We start from the raw sequence: 23190 nt of genomic DNA on the forward strand, positions 1-23190 counted from the left end.
CACGTCAAATATCAAGTGCAACAAAAACCAAAACTTCAAAAAACAACTGTGACAACTAACTTTGCAGAGAAGATATGAGCTCAAGATTTCAGCCCTTCTCAAGAACTCTCTTAACAACAAAGCACCCGAATATCGGAAATAGCAAGTTCCTCCAATCACATTTGATTGCACTACTCAGTGCTGAACGGAAAGACACCTAGCTGCTATCAGAATTCTTCTGAGCTTCACAAGACATGAATATGCTGCGCCCTCGGCGGTAACTAATTACAACCGTTGTTATTAGTAGCCATGCACTGCAGACTAGCCTGCCATCATCACATCGAGGGGCTCTTCTTTACTCACACACCCACAAATATGCTTTACAGTTCCTTTAAAGGAGCACTGCGACTTCACTCTGAAGCCCTGACACATCTCCTCTTTTTGCACCATTTGCCCGGCACCTGGAGCTGTGTTTGTGCCTTATAAATGCTGCTGCAAATAGGCACATGGCATATTTAAAGTACAGCCTGAGATACCTCACCTAATACTTTGCACATTCTCATATTATAGGACAAAAAAACTCTTGAATTATTAAGAACAAGAGGGCTCTAGTGGAACCTAACCTAAGTAAGCGTGTATACCTAGGGTTCCACAGTCAACCCGTACACTGGACATTTGTGGAAACACTAATCAGTGGCCTCTATAGAATTGTAGCTTTGCCCGTTTCACGCAAACCATCATCAAAAGCGGAATGAAATGCCAGACTGGCCGGCAGCCTAAATGGAGAGGCCAGGCACTGAGAGAGAACTGTTGCCTCTAAAAGCTGTGTCTCTGTGGAAAAGCTGAGGTGCTTGGTCAGTGTAGTAGACACTTGCCATGTCTCTGGTGGGCTGGGGAGGTTTTGTTTTCAATGCTTTCAATCCAGTTCCTTCTGTAAGAACTCAATGTACACTGCGCAAAATTGATGAAGGAAACATTTAGCAAGACATGCTTACCTTGTACAACAGCATTATTAACTGGTGGTGGAAAGGTTACTGGGATATCTACCGCTGTGTGGTCTGGTTTTTTAACTGGTTTTGCTGGGTTCTTTTGCGTGTTTGGATTAGTGACAATAAGGCTGTTATCTGGATTTTTGGGAAGTCCAGAGTTGTTGGGATTGGCGGGGTTGTTGGGGGTCCCTCGAGAGTTGATGGCATTGTGGCAGTTGGGAGGGTTCAAGGTGCCGGGAAGGTTGTGAGAAGTTCGTGTAGGGGTGCAGTTCGTATGGTTGCCCATTTTCGCTGGGCTCTGAGAGTTTGCTGTATTGATGGAGTTGTGCAGATTTGTGGACTCATTTGTTGCCAACTTGTTGTTTTTCATATTATCAATGTCCTCCGCCAACTGGGTATCGGGTCGCCCCATGTTCTGCTGGATTGGTCGAGTGGTGGAAAGATTCGGACCAGACACACAAGTAGGTCCTGGCGTCTCTCTGAAAGAGGTCCAAAAAAAGAGATGGAAACCAAGTTAGGAACTTAAAGCCAATACATGCCAATTTATGAAAGCCTGTCTACAGAGTAATGTATGTGTGCATGCACTGGGTTTCTATAGAGTGAAGAAAGGTTAGGTGTAGAAGTAGAAAGGTGTAGGTAAGATACCATTGTAAAGAAGACTCTTCAATACCTTTCAGAAAAGCTGGATAAACATCCTTTCTATATCAGGAACGTACTGATGTGCCATGCCAGAAACCTTAGAAATCTAAATAAATCTGCAGACTTACAAGCAGTTTTCAAACAAAAAGCATGTGCTTCAGCACCATGAGGCACACTTTCTTTAAAGAAATGTTTTTTTTATTGTGCATTGTTCATTACACTGAACCTTTACACATTTCAAATAAACACACATGCAATTTTTGCATTAATGCTAAAATCCAATAAAATAAAACAATAAAATACAGTAAAAGCACACATTTTCCCTTGTTACAATTCATCAAGCAATTTAAAACAATTTCATTAATGTGATCCCTGATTCATCAAAAATTCTAATGACTTCTGCTGTAAGAAATAATAATATCTAGTTTTATATAGTGCTACAAGCCTGCAGGCATCTGAGCGCTGAGATAACTGTTAATATTATTATCCCACAGCGAGGTATTGCATGGTACTCAATTTATCAACCTGGGAAAGATGAAAGGTTGAGATTCGAACCTGCATCAGCAGGCTGCACACAGATGTCAGAAACGGGCAGTCGGCTCGTTGTGCTATCCGACCAGCTGAAAGACCTTATTTCCAGAACTCATTCTATCCCAAACCTCCTCGGAGCTAATTACACTTCTTACAACAAAGAATTGACTCAAATATGGTGTTCTCATAACTTTTAGGGCAGTACACTCCACGAGTATGTGTCAAGTTTTCAATCGAACCTGGGCTTTACAAAATCGGTATAAAGTAGTATCGACGTTTCTTCTCGTCTCACGTATTGACATGATTTCCACTTTTGGCAGGAGATTTAGTCAAAAGTGCAGAAATGTGATCCTAGCACAGGGGAATTGTTTGAGGTAGTTTGGGAGAGATCCTAACGACTTATCTATACAGGAGTGAGTGGAAAAGACCTTTTAAGACCTTGCACTTTTTATTGTCTTAATCCAGTCTGTTTCTTTAGTACGCTTTTTTTACAGCTTCTGGATTCATAGTAAGGTCCATTCGCTGTTTCCCACTTAGTTCGAGGATCCCATTTATATACATTGCTAACTCCCTTAAATAAAAGGAACCCTTCATACCTAATTCTCTGGCTAGATCTTCACATCAAGTATTCTCTTCTGGAGATAAGATTTTAGCCATTAAATTCAGTACTCTCCAATCGAACCAACATTCCAGTGACAGCAAACCTAGTTCAAAAATAATACTGGCATAGGAATTGACAGGGGAAAATGAAGTACCCTTTTCCACAAGTAGACTTCAATTTTAACCTAGGGCAATGTTAGGGCCATGGAATTTATCTCTAGGCCGTATAAAATCTTTGGAACCACTTTTCCCACAAAAAGGTAATTAATGGCTGCAACGAGTGCTTACAGTACATAACATGGATTTTCATTATTTGAAACTTTAGTTGGTTGCATTTATCCAATGTCTGCATTAGGACATCCTCCCTGGAGGTCCTGTCAGAGAAATAGAAGCCCAGATAAATTACCTCTCTTCGGGCTTCAATCTCGATGTCTTATATATGCCACCTAAATTTGCTTTTGTTCCCATTTGGATTTGAGAATTGAATCTCTTGGCATTTTCTTTGATTAATTAGTAGGCTATTTGATGTAGCATGCTCGCTCATTTTAGTTGGGAGTTGCAAACCCACCGGGGTGGAATCTATAAGTGCAACGTCATCTGCATATGCCAAACAATTTAGGAACTTCCCATCCCATTTCGGTGGACTGAGCCCAACTCCCAACAGAGCCTCCTTTAAGCCAGAATTGTATATGTTATAGAGGCAGAGTGCCAAACTGCAGCCCTGCATCAATCACTTTTTTATTTTTATGGGAGATGATAATGAGACGTGGGCGTCTAGCCTGATTCTTATCCAGGTTTCTTTATGGATATGTTCCACGATTGCTAGTAGGGCCAATGCTACACCCCAAGCATGTAATTTCCTCCATAACAAATCCTGGTTCACCAGCTCAAATGCCTTCGTAAAGTCTATGAAGGCCACATAAATCTTAGTATAAGTCAAGGGTTGTTCTTTCCCTGTATTTTCCTTCAAAACTGAAAGGATAACCCCATTTAACACGATGTTCCCATTCCTTTTCTGAACCCAGTTTGAGCCTTAGATAATAGGCCTTTACTTCTGACCCACTGATTTAGTTGTTCTAAGACTATGGTTACAAAAATCTTGCTATCTTGGCTAAGATCACAATCGACCGATAATTTGTGGGGTCTGCTCGGTCAGCTTTTTTGTTTATTGGAATTATCATGGATTCCCTCCATGACTTTGGAATCTCAGATGTTTCTATTATATCCTTAAATATGTTTAGTTCTCTTCTTTATCATGGTGAGAATTTGCGGGATTTCTCTTTGATGGATACATTAATTAAAACTCTTCACAACGCACAGATCGGTCAAGATATCGTCCTCCACCGAGGCCATATAATCCAATTTATCGGAGAGGGAAGATCCTTTTCTTTTGAACTTCCGAATCTTATTCCCAGCTGGGTTGACCATTGGAATTGGCGGCTGTCACCCAATTGTGACCAGGGGTTGCAGGCCTGCTGGTGTACTTATCATTGCGGATTCTGGAAACAAATGTTGGAGGCAGTGGTGCCTGGGTGGCTGAGCAGCGGTGTATAACTGTGCATCAATGTCTGACATTGGGTACAATTCAAGGTAAGTGGTTAGCTACAGCTGTCCAAGGTGGCTAAAATTCTAGGGAGAGATGAAGGATAAACCCTGCTTGTGATGGGTGGGAAGGATGGAGAAAAACTCACTGCCTTGGCCTTGGTTCAGGGGTTTGCTAAGGTCGTAATGCAACTGGAGTTACATTTTTGTCAACACATTTTAAGGATTGGTAGTTAAATCCCTGTTAAGGGATTAATGTCTAGCACAAATTATAAGCAGGGGTGTTTTTAAACAGCCTCTGCTGTTTCCTTACCTGGCCTGTTGGCCTGCTGATGCTTCGGATTCGCTGTTCCACCAATGGGGCCATGTGGGCTAATTGCTGCTTGTTTGTACGTGCGTGCAGAGTTTAATACCAAGTCATGTGACTATGACTGATGGGGATAGTAGCCCCTTCGCGCTTGCCTGCTAGCCACTAATGCAAAGGTGATGGCTATCACTTGCCACGCATGCTCATTGGCTGGAGCACTGACACCAGTCATGTGTGTAGAGATGTTTGGATGGTCCTCTTTCTTAGAACCGAAAAGGGATACTGATCCCTTTGGCACATGCACGGTAGCGTGTCGCGCCACAGGCATACTAATCCCTGTCCGTGCATGTGTGTTGTTCAATATACAGCTCCAGTTGATCCGAGAGTGCCGTAAACCTTGTGCTTGGTTCGACTGGTGTTGATGGTTGTGAAATAAGAGATGTCCCAGTGCAAACCAGCGATTGCATACTGTTTGAAGGAGGCCATTCATTAAATAAGGGTGTCAGGGGCTGGGGCCCTAATTGCTTCATGCTTGTGTCCAATAACTTGTTGTTCAAATTGAAACTTAAGTAAGGCAGGGACAATTGGCTGCAGTTTGGGGATACTGTTGGGGTGACAATTTGGTGCGCTCGTAAAGGTGGGTAGTGTACAGAAATGATATATGCGCATACAGATAGTCTGAGGGTGGTTAGGCACTGGTGTGTGCCCGGCAGCCTATTTGTGCGCATCCTGGGACAAGGTGCCTGCGCTGCTTGATGTGGGAAAGTGCCCTGCTAGTCTGGCTGGAGGCCCTCTGTCATTCAGCTTAGTGGGATAAACTCCTGGAAGTTGGTGCTGGGCTCTGAAACTCTGGCTGGTAGGGGTGCAAATGATTTGCACAGAATGTATTGGAATCAATACTGTGTTGGGCTGGTTTGATTGGGAGTTAACCTGGTGATGCATATTGTTAGTAGTTACATGTTGGTGTACGCTACTCGGTGAGCCGTCTAGGTAGGTATTTCTGTGTCGGGGTCAACAACTCTTGATATACAGAGATGGGTAGATACTTGTACTTCTTTTTTAATTGTTTATAAAAAGACATTGAGCTCATGGTCTGAGTTGCCGCCTCTTCTACCGCACGTGGCTGTTCGTAGTCCTACGAATTGTATTTTCCTCTTATCGTAATGTTGGTGTGATGATTGCCAGTGGGTTCCCAGGGGCAGTATTGGGTCCTTTAATACTATCATGTTCAGGTGTTCCCTGAGGCGTGTCTGCAGCTCTCTTATGGTACTTCCTATGTAATCCGGGCCAACTACGTTCAAGTCTAAGCACAAGGTGTGGGCAACAGCTCCCCTTCCCGTGACCTTGCTGAAAGTAAATCTACAAACATACCAGAAATATCCCAGTGCTGCACAAAGTTGAGTCAAAGGCTAGTGCCCAAGCCTAGTGCCCAGGCATCTCTACTTATACTATAAGACAAGTTTAGCTGCAGCTGAGTTACAGCTGAGTTGCTACCAGTTGCTGCAAGCTACCTTGTCAGCTGGTGAGTCGGGCAGTAAACCTGCAGTAAACTCTCAGCTCCCAGCTGTTTGCCTAGGTTGTGTGTCCCTTCTTAATTGATCTTAAGAGGATAGTGTCTTTGTGTCTTAAAAGAGTGTCCTTGAAAGGTGATTACGTCTGCTATGCTTGCTGTTAGCGTGGCTCTTACCTCTTTCCTCGATCTTGCCTGGCGGAGTGTGGTGAAGTGTGTGGTCGGCAGTGGTCGGGAGTGGGACCAGGTGGACTGGGTGCTACGAGCTGGCAACATTAGACCTGGTGCAAACCAGGGAGAAGAGCAGTGATACTACCACAAGCCTAAATTAAGGAGTGAGAAGTAGAAAATGATGACTAATATCTACAACTTACAAAGCAGAAGCCTGTGGGACGATCTTAGAATGCCAGAGCTGGATGAATCGGTGAGGATGGGAAGCATGGAATATCGGCAAGTGTAGTCAGAGCGTTCCACTCATATATTCAGTGATCAGGCTCAAACATCAAGCAGAGTTCAAAGAATGTTCCAAAATAATAACAATGAGTAGTACGAGTGCAGTTGCAAGTCCATATAGAGTGGGTAATGCGCTGAGAGAAACCTTTCAAAGCGGATTAGAGTACACATTGACAGCACCTACAATGAAACGGAAAATACCTGACTTTTTCACAAAGAGAAGAATTCGTAGTTTGAATGTTGTCATGGTGCAACACGCTGTAACAGAGGGGGGTGAACCGTTGTCCACAGTTACCTCTGCGAATCAAAGTTCCTCAGCTTCATTTAATTATGGAACTGCCGGTGCAGGCTCATATAAACTCCTAGCAAGCCCCTCTACGCAAGCCCTGGTATCCAGTCCCACCTCTGCAGTAACTATAGAAACTGCATTGAATGAGTGCTTGTTAAATCAAACATCAGATAATTCACCTATGTGTCCACTGTGCACATAGATTCTCTAGGGTCCTGGCCCGTACAGTTAAAAGACACAAAAGAATCTACAGAGTCAACTCTTTCTGCGTTGTACTTCGTGTTAAGTTCTTCGGTAAATGTGCTTAAACTACTAAGGGGTGACGTCCAGACACAAACTGGAATCCTGTTGGAATTAACAAAAGAAGTGAGGGGATGTGGCTCCTCATTAGTGGGCATCAAAACAGGGTTGCTTTCACAGTGGCAGAGTCCTTAAGGGATCTAAAGACAGAAGGAGGCAGGCAAGCCACTCGGATTAATAATTTGTTTGGGAAAATCCCTGGTATGGAAAAACATCTCAAATCCTTAAGTGGAAATGTAGAAACACTGATTGGAAAATTGCAACAGAATAATAAGACAGAGAACATACATGAGGTTGTAGTGGCATAAGATGAATCTGGTCAAGTATTTAATGACGCCCCTCTCTGATTCCGTTTTGGAGGCATGTATAAGATTGGCGCAGATCTCCGATGATCGAGGTACAATGAGCGCTATAAATATGGAAGCAATTCAGATGCCTGAGATCATAGACCCGATGCTACCTATTTCGACCTCGTCCAAGAAAAGTGGGAAGGGGAAGGAAAAAAATACAAAAAATCAAGATGGTGGAGAAAGTGCAATTACCCAATCAAAACAACTTGAATTAAAATTGAAAAATCGAGAGCGAAGATCTGATGCAGCCAGAACAGAGTGATCAAAATCACGTTTGAGTGAATTGCAACTCCTGAATTTTATCAGAGTTATCTGAATTAATTGTATAAGAATTTTCAGAATGAGTGTAGAGATGAAAAGTAATTCAATGACTTGCGACAAACATTTTAAATGAGAACATCTGAGTCATTTTATTTGATTCAAATGTGACGAGCATACTGGGCAGAGAGGGTACTGTGCTACGCCATAAATAGACCCACTTAAGGAAGGAGCCATTTGCGGACATTCGTCGTCAATATTGATGACTTCAGCTCCCTTTAGTGAGGGGCGTGAAGAAGCCAGCACGCGTCTGCGGTTATATTGTTCGTCCACTTCAGATGTGTCACAATCAAGAAAAGATAATGCCACTGCTCACTGCCAACTCTGTTTCAGCAGAAGAGAAAGGTGGAATAGGTCTATCAACTTTCCTTGAATAAACAAAAGAAAGACATTCAGTGTAAATAAAGGTGCTATGAGTTCTAGGATGTTATTATGATCCTGAGCAAAGTCTTTGAATCTGAAGCTAAAAACTGTGGGCCCCCCCAACCACATTCTGATGAGTCTGTCATGATCCATGAGTTTTTTCTGTCTGTAACCATCAAAACAGGCATCTGGAAGAGGGAGTAGACTGGGCAGTGGTTTTGGGAGCCGATTCTAATTTAGAAAGAAATGTCTGACGAATCTAGCAACATTGTCACTGATTCCCTGGAGGGTAGCTTCCCTTACTTGACCAGGGAAATGCAGAAGCTACCTGACTCTGACCATGGGGGTAGCTATCTGTGGGAGGACCACATAGGGGAGGACAAACTCCAGGGAGACAGGAAAATACTGGATCAAAATAATCCTTCAATTGTAATTCTAAATGACACCCGTGCGTCTTTACAACATTCCTGAATGGCTCATTGTAATGGAGATAGAGAATTTCCAGGTTTTCACAGCCAAAAACCTAAGACGATGAGAACAATGGAGTAATGAGGATGACCAAAAGCGGTAAGCCAACGCTGCGTTCTAGACTTTGGAAAATGCTAACCAATGACAGTAAGTTTAAAACTGACACAGCTGAACAGAACAAGATAGAGAGAGATACTGCAGCTGAATACAACTTTTTCTGACCCTTGTTGGGACACCAGAGGTGAGCAGACTGCAGGATGCAGCTAGGAGGCTGATGAGAACGACGTGCGGAGAGACTGAGCAGAGAGAAGTTCACTGCACTGTTGCCACAGGCAACTTGAGCTGCCAGCAGCTGAGGAAGGCAAAGTGGGACCCAATAGGCTAACGGGCCGAGAGCACAGAAGACAGAAGGACGCGAGGAACGCCGAAGCCACCAGTGTAGACTGGTAAGTCCAGGGCGAGTGAATGGGATACCGGGGAACTTCAGAAAGAGCACCACTTACCGTTGACAGTGCAATAGAGAATAATTAAAAGAACTCAAATAATTGATATGAATACGGACATAGTTAAGAAAGGGTCAGTGATCCAGTACTTGAAAAGCATTATTTCCTGGATGCAAGAGAGAGTGAATGGAGAGCGGAAAAGCCCCAGCTGGATAGTGAATCAGGCAAACAGTGAGTCTGGGAGTCACACCCAAGAAAGGACAGAAAAAGCCCTAGCAGGAAAGCAAACCATGCATTGTGCGAGTGCGGGACCTGCACACAAGTGTGATACCCTGGCAGAAGAATAAACCAGGGATAGGAATAGAAGTGAGAAAACCCAGGGGTAAACACCCTCCTCTGAAATTGTGGTGCTGTGCTAACCAGTACAAAAGGGAAGAAACATACCCCTTTTAAGGATCATTAACTAAGTGGCAATACCCTGGAAGCATAGTAGACCAGTAGTAGGAAAAATATTGTGAAAGCTCCGCGGTCAAAGGCCCTCCTTGAAATTGTGCAATAGTGACAATCAATGGAAAAGGGAGGAACCATACCCCTTTAAGGATGATTGAGGTCCAGAGAGTGAAAAACTGGACATTTCAAAAAAACTGTGTTGAAAGGAGACTGAAGGGAAGAGTTATCCCCCTTGAACAAACGGGAACTGTTATAAAGTAACATTTGAATCACCAAAATAAATCTATGGGAAGGGAAGACCCCTTTCCTTATGGACCTTTATTTTTTTTAATTTTTTATTTGGATTACCTGATAAAATGAACCTTTCAAATATAAATACAATCAAATCAACATTATTATACATTTAAGAGAGAAAATAAGCATTTAAATCAACAAACATTTCATTTCTTACATTCATCATTTACATGTTTCATTAAATGAATCCAAAAATAAAGCAATTCATCCATAAAAATAATTAATTCCCCAGCACAACAACTTTGTGGATCACAGATTCAATCAATCAATCAATCAATCATTTTTTTTTTCTTTCATGTACTACTTTGGTATAAAAGGAAGAAGAGACTCTAAAAATTGCACTATGGCAATACGGACAACTCATTTTGTGTTAGTAAACAAAAAATACCAAATTTCTTCTGAATCTCTGATATACCAGGAATAATCAGATTCTTAAAATATCTTTCTCTCTTTACCTTTAACGCAGGGCATGCCACAATGCAATGTTTGAGTGTTTCTCTCTCAGATCTGTTTTTGCAAAAACGACAAATATGTTGTTCCGGGGAGATTATTTTTCGCCACATCTTGTGTTGGCCAAAGATTTAACCTGAAGCGAAGAAATTGATTTCGTACTTGAGGAGAGGGGCATTTGGCCAAATAATCGGCCATATCACAAAATCTTTTATGACCAAACAATGAAGTATTAAAGTCCTTATAAGACAAGCATCTCATTCAATTCACAATCCAGTCATGCTGATAAGGATTGTAGATTAGTATTTCTAAATCTACAAAAGCGCCTGCCAAGGCATTTAGAATATACCTTAGCCAGGCTTTTGGAAACATATGCTGTGATGATAATAGATATTGGGCTATTACACCCGATGTATTCTGCGTATTACGATTCAACAGAGACTTCCTTAGGAAAGCTGACATTTTCCATAGTACATGGGCATGTAAGGATATCAAGCCAACTTCAAATCGAATCATTGGAAGTGGCGTGCAATTTGGTAGGCACAGAATTTGCTTCCAAAATCGAGACTCGATTTTATCCCACCAATGTTGGTCTTTGGGGATATTCGCTTCCACTCTGTACAATAGAGTGGGAATCACTTGTTGTTGATAGTATATTACAGTCTGTTTAAGAGTAAATTTTCCATATTCCCGTGTCCATATTCTAGTTTGAGCAGTCAACGTTAGTAATTTATTTTTAAATTCTATATTGTTAATTTCAGAGTTCTGCAGTTCAGTCATTGTAAGACCCAGATACTTGTATTGCATTACATTTATAAGTACCACCTTATTCAAGTACCACTTAATTGATTTCAGCTTAGTTCTAATATTTGGTCTACAGACCATAACTTGAGTTTTGGACCTTTATTCCTTTTCTTTTCTGCACCTTAAAACCTTTATGCTTGGAACTTTGAAAGAAAGCTAAAAGTATATAGCTTTCAGAAATCCCTGAGTTTTTTATCGTATAAGGGTCAGTTTAGGGTTTTGGACACAGGGTGGAGGACGCTCTTTTGTTTAACATCCTGACACAGAAGTTCCGAAGTTTTTCTGAAGCAGGGATACCCCCTTTTAGGATTAGGGATTTGATTTAATTTTGATATAGCGCTACATCGCCCATAGGTCTCAAAGCGCTTGAGACAGACAAATGACAAGACAACAAATAATCATACCAACAGAAGAAGTAGGATCCGAGGAGAAGTCAGTAGGAAACAAAGCACATGGAGGGCCCTGTATCAAAGCTAGTCAGGTTTTGTATTAAACAAAACAGTCTTGATGCCCTTTTTAGAATCAGCTAGGGAAGTTGCTTGTCTTATGCGTGATCCGGTGTTTAACCGGAAGCCAGTGTAGACCTCCTCTGGCCTCCGTGACATGTTCCCTTCTAGATAGACCACAGACAGCTCTCAAAGCCCCATTTTGGATAGGATTTCTTTCAACCCACCTTATTATATTGTGATAAATAAAGGTCTATAACCAACACTTAACATGCCTCTGTGTCTGAGCTTGATCCCTTACAGATGTCACTGGGCCTCATTCCGAGGCGGTCCGGAACCAAGGGTGGCGGTAAGCTTACCGCACCCTTGTTTCCGGACCGCCACACTACGAGTCTGCCTGCAGTGGCCGTAGCCCCTGGCAGGTCTGACCCTACCGGGCACTTCTTCCCCGGTAGGCAGAGTCGTCACGGAAGCACCGGCACCATTAGCAACAGTGCAAGTGTTCCCGTCTCCCCACTCCCATGGAGTCCTATGGGAATGCACGGGTATGGCAAGCTAGCAAATCTGCCGCCTGACTTCCTGTACCGCCAGGACTTGTAATGACCCAATGGCAACGGGAAATAATGCAGCGGATTCAGTTTTTCTGTGTCGTGATGAGGCTCACTGCAGGGTTCCCATTTTTAGCCTTATGAAAGGAACCAGTGAGCTACATGATGCTATGATCGACAGCCTTAGGAACCAACACACTGATGACATTTTCCTTTATCTGGCAAGTTTGCCTGGTGTGCAGCTGAGCAAGGATTATATCCTGTGGTGAAAAAGCTTTGCTCGCAGTAGTGTCCAGAACATCACTGATGAACAGTACATTTTTTAATGTAATCATATCAAACTTTCTTTAGAGAACTAATTGAGAAGACCAATTTGTTAAGAGAGTTGCTGACACGTGTGTACTGGGGACGATGGCCTGATTAACCAACCATACATGCATGGATACAGATATATGTTCTTGAGAGTTCTTTCCTAAGTTGCCCCCTCTACTCTAGTCTGTACCTCCTCAGTTGCTCTACCCCCACGTGGCTCTTAATGTCACCACCTCTTCTTTGGCTTTATACCCTTCACCATCTCCTTTCCTTTCTTAGTCCTCTCCTCCTCTAGCTCCAATAGACCTCTTTCCTACATCTTTTTTCAACTCGTCTCACCTCCCCTTCTCTTTACCTACTCAACACTCCAACACATATTGATCCAGCCCTTATCCCTCTTGTTTCTGTCTTTCTCGCTGCTCTTCAATGCACTATAGCTCTTCTGCACACTCCAACTACTGACTGCCATGTTCGGCAAATGCTACTGTACATTCTTATGAAGCAGTGTTTCCCTCTTGTTGCCAGTAATCATACAATTCTCCCAGGGGCAGCAGAGGTTCCCGATTGGCCCAGCTGTGATTTAATGCCACTTTTAACAGGTGCAATTCGCATCTGTGGCCTGAGCCTCTATTAAGGCTCGCCACCATCTTTGTTTTAACTAGTCGCTGCTGTTAGGATGCGCCACCGGTCCTTGGTCAGCACTGCTGAGCTGAAATTTTCATGCAGGTTCCAGGCTTCACAGACTCCTCAGTTCACAGACCTGGCGGCACTACACGTAAACCATGCCACTAAACCAGTTTCTGAGCGTCATATGCGCTTGCGGCGCTCCATTCTGCTTTAATAATCACAAACCACATGTTTGATCTCGGGGAAATCTTTGTTGCATTCTTTGCTCCATATTCTTGCACTACTTTTCTTTTGTTCAAGCAGAGCAGGTAGTCTTTCCTGTGGCTCTAAGGGTTCTACCTTACAATGGGGGGTTTGCTAAGTACCCCAGATTATGGACACTCATAGGGCCTCATTACGACCCAGGCGGTAAGGGGTTTACGGCAGCGTTAACAGCGCCGACCCTTACCGCCTGAGTACGAGGTCCCTTAGCGCCATGGCGCTTTTAACACCTGCTTTTAGCAGGTGTTAAAATCCATGGCGCTAAAGGACCATGGAGTTAATTACGCCACCGTAATTTACGGTGGCGTAATTAACGCCTTCCCCACTCCCATTATGCCCTATGGGGCAAAAATGGGAATGGGGAAGGGTAAATGGGGATTGGGGACTTACCGCCCCGCCAAGGTCGGAATGGGGCGGTAAGTCCGCCAACCACCATGGCGTAAACGTAGTTTACGCCATGGTGGTAAAGTCACGGCCCAGGTGGTAACTTACCGCCTGGGTCGTAATGAGGCCCATAGTCCCGTGTATCAATAGAGTACCCTTGGCATGGGGCTGTGAACCTAGAGTATCAGAAGGTTACTCACCTAGTGACAACTCTTTTCACAGTTGCCTTTCACTCATACTCTTGACATGTCTCACAGAATGGGGACAGAACTGGCGCTTGAAGCAAAGCAGCATACAATAGAACCTTCTGGTCCTGCGGCTCAGGGACTGACTGCAGGTCGGGGCACGCAACGAAGATGCTGCACAATTGCGTGGTTAAAAACCGCCCTGGTTTGCTGTCAGTACATTTACGATGGGACTAGTTCTATTATATGCTACAGATATGGAACCCTGTTAGCGGGGAAGGTCGGATGGCACATGGAGGATAGGGGACTGCGGACTAAGAATATATTTCTCACTACAATTAGTAACCTTTTTGTACTCCTACGTCCGTGTTCTTTCCTCCATACTCTTGGGAGAATCCAACTCATCTCTACGTCCAAGTGGGCGGTTGGTTTCCTAATCTGCAATGGGGTTTCTAGAACTGTCTCTCCAAAGGCAGGGTCATTACTGGAACTGTGATCGGGTGAATAGTGCCCACAGAATGGGTGGGGAGTGGCTCAAGTGGCTGCCTTGCAAATCTCTCTGGAAGGTGATTGAGGCTGACTTTGCCCTCCAACAGTGACCATGGATCTTCTGCGGTGGGCTTTTCCCCTTTAATGCTTATGCCTTGATAATTGCAGATCCATGACTTTTGATGCTGCTGAGCCTGGATTTGCTCATTCGAATGTCACAAATAATTGTGCTTTATTTCTGAGATTCTCTACTGATAAAAACATTAGTAATCTTGACAGCTCTAGGGTGTGCAACATCCTTTTTGTTTTCATGTTGGGATATAGAAAGGAAATTGGCATTGACATTTCTTTATTGATATGAAAACTAGAACCTATCTTTGGGAGGAGGTTATGGATGGGTTCTTAGAAACATCTTGTATCTATGGAAGATAATGTGTGGTTCCTCTGTGCTCAATGCATACATCACATAGCAGGCGATAGTCCCTGACACCCAAACCTTTCCCAATTTCATCCACACCATATAGATATTGTCACAGGTTTTAATGTGAAATGTCTCCACCTATAGATATTGATTGGGTTCGTAAAGATCCAATACTGGCCTTACATCCCATGAGCTTTATCCCTGATATTGTTATTTTTCCCGAACAGCCAGCCTTTATTGCTCCTAGTAAAGGAAGACTATGTACTTGCCAGGGGTAGTCATCTTTCGCTGTTTTAAAGCCAACTGATCTTGGATCAATTTCTCCCATCATGTTATCGGGGTTGCATTTTCGTGATGACTTCAGGAACTGGAGAAATACCAGTCCCCCTCTTTAAAGTCAAACAGATTTCTTAGGGTCCTGATTTGAAGATGTGTATATGCACTTGTTGTTCCCAGCATAAAAGGGTTTGCAAGCCATAGGTGGTTATTGTTACTTACAGGGTTTCAATTTGTGAAGATTTAGGCTGAGTAGATCTAGGTAAGCAACTTTGTAGCCGTAACATTCACTTTGCATTCCTGCTGAAGGACATTATACGTTGAGTGATTCAAAAAATTCTTCCCATCATGAGGGAAGATCCAGGACATTGTCAAGTATATCCTGGTGAAACGACATGAATGATAGGCACATCTCCTCATGCAGACAGCACTATTCATAGCTCTAGCCTCCGAGTCAGTCATGTCCTTATTGATTTGTATTTGCTTAATACTATGTTCCTTAACCTTGATGGCCCAATAGGCAAATTACTCTACTCCACCCTAAAGAAAGAAATCCATGAACCTGTTATGGTTTGCATCATTCAAAATGTTGTATCCAGCAAGAACTGTTGATGTGTTAATATTTCACAGCTATAGACCTATAAGCAAGATGAGCTGCCTTGAGATTCCAAAGCCTTCAAATTAGTTTCCAAAACGGTAGTGGTTTAAGAGGAAGGTCCATTGCCTTCAGTGGCTGGAGCTGCCCAAACACTCTGGATATGGCTGACACAATTCCATGGATTACAAAAAGGTCTCCTTTGATCTCTAGGGTTTTGGAACCATGTTTCAAAATATGGGTCAGCCAACTGAATAGTAGCATGTTCAGTCGCACAGATTCCGAGAGAAAAGAAGAGCTTATACAGGTATGATGGTTTTGTGCCAAACACCCACACTGTTTCCGGTTTGCGCACAAGAAGAACTTTTAAAAATAGTATGGTTTTAAAAAGTGTCGAATGAAATAGTTTGGCTCGAAAAACATAAAGTTTAATATCGTCTGCATTAGTGTCCGCATTCTTTGACACGTTGGTTTTTGGGGAGAGGCTCAAGAGGGGCCTCTGCACCACAAGCATTTACAAGAAACTGAGTAGGTTCTATGGAGAGTTAATTTTCTTTTGGGCCTGTCCCATCCCAAAGGTACAACCTCGGGGAATACTGATGTAGAGGCGCCAGGACCATGAAAGGAGCTATTCTCAAAGTGGGATTTAGCTGAAGCTTTATCACCCTCAGCTGAAGGCGAGACTGGCTGAGACAGTAGAGTTATTCGTTGGTTCCAAATTGAGGGTTTCTTAGATGCGGACAAATCGAGCAGTCAAAGGTAACAAGCTTAAAGGACACTTTATCAGCAAGGAGTGTTTTCGCACGTGAGGTACCAGTTCTTTCTCATAGAGAGGGACTCGAAAATAATTAATCCAGAAGAACCTGTGCCAGAATTGACCTGTGAAGACCCTGAAACCACCAGTACCGGCAAGTGATTGCAGGGCAGGTAGCATGGAAGACACAGATCACCTGTTGCTCACATCAACGGATGTATATGATGTTTGATGAAGTCCTCCATCACTCTTTGCAATGGTCCAACTGTGGCATGGAAAGGAGGCGGTTTCTAAAGAACCTCAGATGAATTGACTCATTGAGGGTTCACGATCTCACCAGATGGTGGATTCCCAGGCACACAACACAAGTATAGTGAGATGGTCAGCCACTGCGTGAATTCCTTGAAGCCGGTGGCTCACATTGCTAATGTGGAGGAATCAATCGATAGTAGAACATCTACAGGATAAGGACCCCCACTGAGGACATTAAAAGCAACTGACCTTAGTACCTGAAGGTTAATTAAGAATACAACAGTGTGATTCAAATGTAAAAGAAACACCAGTTTCTTCAGCGAGGACTGAGGGGAAGAATGAGGAGCCCTTGCTCTGTTGGGTATACTAAACAGCTATTCAGAAGGTACAATAAAAGATGACTAGTGTCAAAGTCATCAAAACCTGACATCATCCTAAATTCTACCAAGAGGACTCCTCCCAAGGTGCCAGTACAGTTGACCACCTGCGAAAACAGGGAAACGTTACTGACTACAGTGGCTACTGTACTCCTAGTCCAATGTTCACTTCTTTGATACCATTGGTAGTACCCCCAGAGTGGGGACGGGAACGGAGCCATAGAAGTTCCAGCACACTTTCACTTTAAGAATGTAGACAGAGCGTGGAAGCGACCATGTCCTGGGATAGAGTACAGCGGGCGTCTGGAGGAAGGGGATATTGGACTAGGAGTACAGTGGTCACTACAGCAAGTACATTTTCTTTACGTCTTTGTCTATGTCTCATCCCCATTTCTCCATATTTATGGGAGAGTATAAAGCACTACTCAAAGAGGATGGAAAACCATTGTCGCAAACATATTGATTCTGAGGACTGCCTGTCGAATTGGGCACGGGCCCTGGAGCCGGAGCCCAGCACATAATGATTGCAAAAGGCTGACAGAGTGGCCAATGTGGCTTCTTTGCATATGTCCTCCCAAGGAACATGGCGTTGAAAGGCTTCTGCTTGACTCTTGCTTTGGTTAAATGGGCATGCAGAAGAGAGTGACTTGCCCTAAACTTCGTATGGATGAGTAATCCAAGAAACTATCCATCTCGCAATAGTAGCTTTAGCTGCTTGTTTGACAGGATGTACCCCACCAAAGGTGACAAATAATCTGTCTGAGGACCTGTGTGGCCTAGTACTCTGAAGATAAAAACTCAAGGCTCTTCGAACATCTAGCTAATACAAAATCCGATCGGATCCAGACTGCAGATCTGGAAAGAAAACGGGTATGATATATGATATGATATGGAATTTATAACGCGCCTATACACAAGTGTGGTGTGCAGTCAAAATATCAAAAAAAAATGTTGAAAGACAAAAATGTCAAAAAGTGTATCAAGGCGCGATGAGGCTAGGGAAGGGGATCAAAGGGAGGAAAGACAACGATCCTACTGGCCAGGTGACATTCAATCGTGCAAGTGCATGGGAAGGGGCAAGGGGAAAAGTGCGGGAGAGGGGAAGGGACCGGGAAGTACATGGGAATAGTAAAAGTAACAGCCAGCAGGTGGCAAGTGCAAGGTAAGTGCAGACATCAGGTGTCAAGTGCTGGTAGGGGGACTATAGGGATACAGAAACAGTCTCCAAGTGCGTGGGTTGCCATGCAGGCAGTGCGGGTGTGTGCGACTGGCCGGGGAGGGACCTGGGCCTGAGATCAGAGGGTGGCCAGGTAACCAGTGCAGTTTCAATTTCAACCAGGAGGTCAGTAGGGGAGAGGAGGAGAAAAAGCAGAAGCAAAGAGAAAGGTTTTGAGGTGCTTCCGGAACCGGAGATGGTTCTCCTCAAGTTTCAGGTAGGTTGTTCCAGAGGGAGGCCCCAGCCGAAGAAAGATATCTACCACCAAATTGTTGCTTGGAGAAGCGACTGACCCTGAGGGAGTTGGAGGCAGATGAGCAAGAAGCGACTGACCCTGAGGGAGTTGGAGGCAGATGAGCAAAGAGCTCGAGAAGGAAGATATTTAGGAAGAGAGAGTTGAAGGTATTGAGGCCCCAGGCCCAAGAACGCCTTGTGGACAATGCAAAGGGTTTTGAAGATAATCCTTGCAGCCACTGGGAGCCAGTGTAGAGATTTCAGTCCAGGGGAGATCAAATCCCTGGGCTTCAGGACAAGGGCAAGTCTCGCAGTCCTGTTTTGGATGAGTTGCAGGGGGCGGAGAGTAGAGGTAGGCATATTTAGAAAGATGCTTTTGCAATAGTCCAGCCTAGGGAGAACCAGAGCGCTGGAGACAGTGAGTTTCTGTAGGAAGGATAGGAAAGGAAGAATACCTCTGAGGAGGTGCAGCTGGTAGTGTGACTTCTTAGAGACGTCTGAGATGTGAAGAGAGAAGGAGAGTGTGGAGTTGAAGATGACCCCAAGGTTTTTAGCCTCGCAGTTGGGAGCAGGAGGTGTGCCAAGAGAGGCCGGCCAGAGAGTGACACGGAAGGAGGGAGCGGGTGTGCCGATGAGGAGAATCTCAGTCTTACTGGCATTAAGGGAGAGGTCACCACACACCACTCCTGGATAGCAGACAGATAGTCAGTGATGAAGGATGGAGAAGAGGTTTCGTAAATCTCCCCCCGTCTCACCTGTGATCGGGATCTCCCTTGTTCGGCTGCAGGACTCTTCCTGTGGATCGTTCGGGTCTTGAATAGGCTCGCCCGAGCCTCGTCAGGTTGCAGGACGCGTTCAGAGTTCCGGGAAGTTTGTGGTTCCAGTTTCGTAAATATCACTGCACCTCTCACAGCTTCAAGGATATCCGAGATCAGGGGTAGTGGGTATCTGTCTTTCAGGGTGTATTGATTTAGGCCCCGATAGTCCAGGCAAGGTCTGAGCTCTTTGGTATCCTTTTTTGGAACGAAGAACAATGAAGTACCAGCTGGTGATTCTGAAGGTTTTATGGTGCCGTTCTCAAGATTAGTGTCTAGGTAATCCCGGAGGGCTCTCTTTTCGGGTTCTGAAAGGATAAACATCCTGCCAAAGGGAATCACTGCTGAGGGTTCAGTATCTATGGCACAGTCTTCGGGTCTATGTGGAGGTAAGGCTTGAACAATGGCAGTAGAGAATACATCAGCATACCCTTGATAGATCTCTGGAACTTGTACAATATTGGAAACCATGAGTGGTGTCTCTGGACACCTTGGTTGACTTATAGGAGCTGTGACTGAGGTATCCACGTTTAAACAATGGTTCCTACAGAACTCCGAGCCCAGGAATAAGGATCCGGCCGTCCAGTTAATATATGGATTGTGCCTTTGTAACCAGGGCATGCCCAGAACCAAGGGGTAATGGGCTGATTTTATAATGTCAAACACAATCCTTTCTTGATGATGATTTATGGAAAGATGGATCTCCTTTGTTTGCAGACTTATGGGTCCTGAGGAAAGAGGTCTTCCGTCAATTGCTTCCACAGGCTGTGAAAAACTTCTTGCTTCATATGGAATGTTATGACTTCTGACCCAATCGTGATCAATGAAGACTCCCATTGCTCCGCAATCCACCAAGGCCAGTATGGGGTAGACCTTGTCCTTGGATGGCGATAAAAAGGCCTGTAATATCACCAATTTGTTTTGTCCAGAAGAGTTCAAGGATGGAATTGATGTGGAGCAAACATCGCTCTGCCGAAACTTTGCTCCATTTAGGATCGGGAGCTGGCGTTTCCCGAGCGTCGGGGAGGAGCCAGAGGACACTCTTTAACTAGATGTTTATCTGAGGCACAATACATGCATAAGCCAGTGTGTATCCTTCTTAACCTTTCCTGCAGGGAAATTGGTCCACGAAAGGCTCCAAGTTGCATGGGTTCAGAATCAGTGCTCGGATTCTTGGCAGATTCTGTCCTTGTATTCTCTGGGGAGTTTCTTTGAATTGAGACTTTATTCTTTTTCTTTTCGGCCTTTCTTACTTGGATTCTGAAGTCTATTTGCATAGACAAGTCCAGGAGAGCCTGGAATGAACTAGGACGTGCCACCCTGGCTAATTCGTCCTTAATCTCTTCATTTAGACCTCTGTGAAACAAGGTAAAACTGGCTTCCAGGGGCCAGTCCGCCTCTTAGGCTAGTTGTTTGAATCTGGTAACATAGGTCAACATGTCTTGGGATCCTTGTTGGAAGTCAAGTAACTTCTCTTGAGCACCGTGGACCAGCTCTGGTCGTTCGAACATGGTCTTGAGTTCCGCAATGAACCCTTCATAATCATCCAGGAGAGCATCCCCTGAATTGAGTAAAGGAGTGGCCCATGTAAGGGCATTACCGGAAAGATGTGATATTATGAAGCCCACCTTAGCCCTAGGAGTTGAGAAATAGTAGGGCTTGAAGGTAAAATGTACCAAACAAGAATCCAGGAATCCACGTAAGGTTTTTGTTGAACCGTCGTATTTATCAACCACTCCTCCCACTAATACGCTGTCCTTGTTCGCGGAGTCACATGACAAGACAAGCTGTCTTAGCGCCACATTCTCGGCTTTTAAATTCTGCATCTCTGTGGAAAGTTCTTGCATTCCGCGCATTAGGTCCTGAATAGCATTCTCCATGGTAGAATCCGTATTGATCGTTTGGCGTCTCAAACTGTCGTAAATCTCCCCCTGTCTCACCTGTGATCGGGATCTCCCTTGTTCGGCCGCAGGACTCTTCCTGTGGATCGTTCGGGTCTTGAATAGGCTCGCCCGAGCCTCGTCAGGTTGCAGGACGCGTTCAGGGTTTCGGGAAGTTTGTGGTTCCAGGGTATCCAGGATAGCGATGAACGAGTAAGTAGGGGGGGAAATCCAGGAACAGGATAAAATGCAAGGAAGGAAGTAAGAGGATCAAAGGACACTAAGTAGAGAGTAAGCACACGTCGGGTCACTACCGAAGATAGCGTTGAGACGCGCGGACCCGCAGGTGCGTGACCAATTTATAGTACTTGCCACGACGTGAAAGCTAGTGCATAGCACGTAGCTTGGTACGGCCATGTTGGGAGGAACAAGGAGTACAAGCCCTTCGTGACAATGACCATGAGGTCCAGAAGGGGCAATTTCGCTGGGTCATGACAAGAGGTGGCTGAAGGAAGCCTGAAAATGAGCTTAGTCTCGTCCGCATAGCACTGAAAGTTGGGACAGAGAGCGGCTATGTGGTGGGCAAGAAGTGCCAGGTATTGTTTGAATAGCCAGAGAGAGAGGTTAGACCCCTGGGGTATACCACAGGAAGAGAAAAGGGTAGCAGAGAGGAAGGACCCCAGTTGGACCCGGGAGGGTTGGTCAGAGAGTAAAGAGGTCAGCCAAGCCAGGGCCTGACCGGTGATACCCAAGTTATATAGGAGACATTTGAGCAGGATTGCATGGTTGACCATGTCAAAGGCAGAGGAGAGGTCAAGCAAGATGAGGACACAGAGGGTGATAGAATCAAGGTTGGAGAGAAGGTCTTCAAGGATATTCAGGAGAGCAGTTTCCGTGCTTCTGACAGCTCTGAAGCCAGACTGATGGTCATGAAGACAACCAACAGATTCAGTATGGAGAATAAGCTGGGAGATAGCCTCTTTTCTAGTTTGCACAGCAAGGGAGTGATGCAGATTGGACATAAATTGGCCGGGCAGGAGGGGTCGGCAGAGGGTTTCTTAAGAAGAGGGTGCACAAGGGAGTGCTTCAGAGGGGATAGGACGACTCCAGTGGCGAAGGAGTGGTTGAAGAAGTTGGCCAGGGCAGGAGCCAGGGAGTCGATGTGGTCCTTGATGGTTTTGGAGGAACAGGGGTGAATATGGTTTGACAAGACATTCATAGATCAGACTTGTCTAGAAACCTCATCAGTGGAGAACAGGGGAAAGACAGAGAAGGAGGGAGGAGAGATGGCTGCAGAAGGGCCAGAGAAAGAGCAGTGAGTAGAGGGAGGGGTGAGGAAGAGAGTGGGGACAGGATGTCCTGAGTTTTAGAGATGAAGTGAGAAGCCAGTGCCGTGCAGAGGGCCTGGAAAGGGACAGGAGAGGTAGACACTGCGGCAGGATTTGCCAGTTCCTTGCAGATTTTAAAGAGTTCAGCCGAGTTGTTAGATGCCGCAGAGAGGCAGGCTTGGATATGAGCTCTCTTGGGTAAAGTGATCTCCTGATTTATGTGGAAGTCCAAGAGTGTTAGGGAGATTTATCAATGTTATACTCCCCTCTCCTAGTGAGACCGCCAGCACTTTTTGCTGGACTTCTGGACCTTTTTCTTGTCATCCTGAATGAGAGGAGCCTTTCTCCTCTCATTCATTCTTTTTTTTCTCCAATCATGGGAATTCTGTTTTATATGTTTTACTTTATTTTATGGAGTCTTGCTTTCCTCCATAACTTCTAAAGGCATCTCTGTTAAACTTTTGCAGCACACAGCATCCTGTTGCTGGGAGCCCTTTGGGATTGTCTTTTTATATTCTTTTATTTTCCTTAAAAACTACTATTCTTAAGGATAGGGGGATACTTTTCTATCCTTCCTAGCTTTTCCTTTTGGTAGATCAGCACACATCACCTTATGTGGAGTGCTGGGGCGACACCTGGTATCCCCATTCTCTCAGCTCCTGTATCTTTTTGGATACAGTAACAACCATAAAATTATACTTGCTGGCAGTG

At 44.5% G+C, this 23190-nt stretch overlaps 1 protein-coding gene across 18 annotated transcripts in view; it reads right to left on the bottom strand.

Moving 5' to 3' along the window:
* The window catches only part of CACNA1A (calcium voltage-gated channel subunit alpha1 A), a 2932691-nt gene that overhangs the window by 1364806 nt on the left and 1544695 nt on the right, over positions 1-23190 (bottom strand). For all 18 annotated transcript variants that reach the window (XM_069604327.1, XM_069604317.1, XM_069604315.1 and 15 more), the window contains one exon: positions 975-1447. In XM_069604327.1, coding sequence (XP_069460428.1) covers positions 975-1447 — 473 coding nt within the window. The remainder of the gene's footprint in view (positions 1-974; positions 1448-23190) is intronic.

This window comes from Ambystoma mexicanum, chromosome 3q, assembly GCF_040938575.1.
Source record: "Ambystoma mexicanum isolate Mex_15411 chromosome 3q, UKY_AmexF1_1, whole genome shotgun sequence".
NCBI lineage: Eukaryota > Metazoa > Chordata > Amphibia > Caudata > Ambystomatidae > Ambystoma > Ambystoma mexicanum.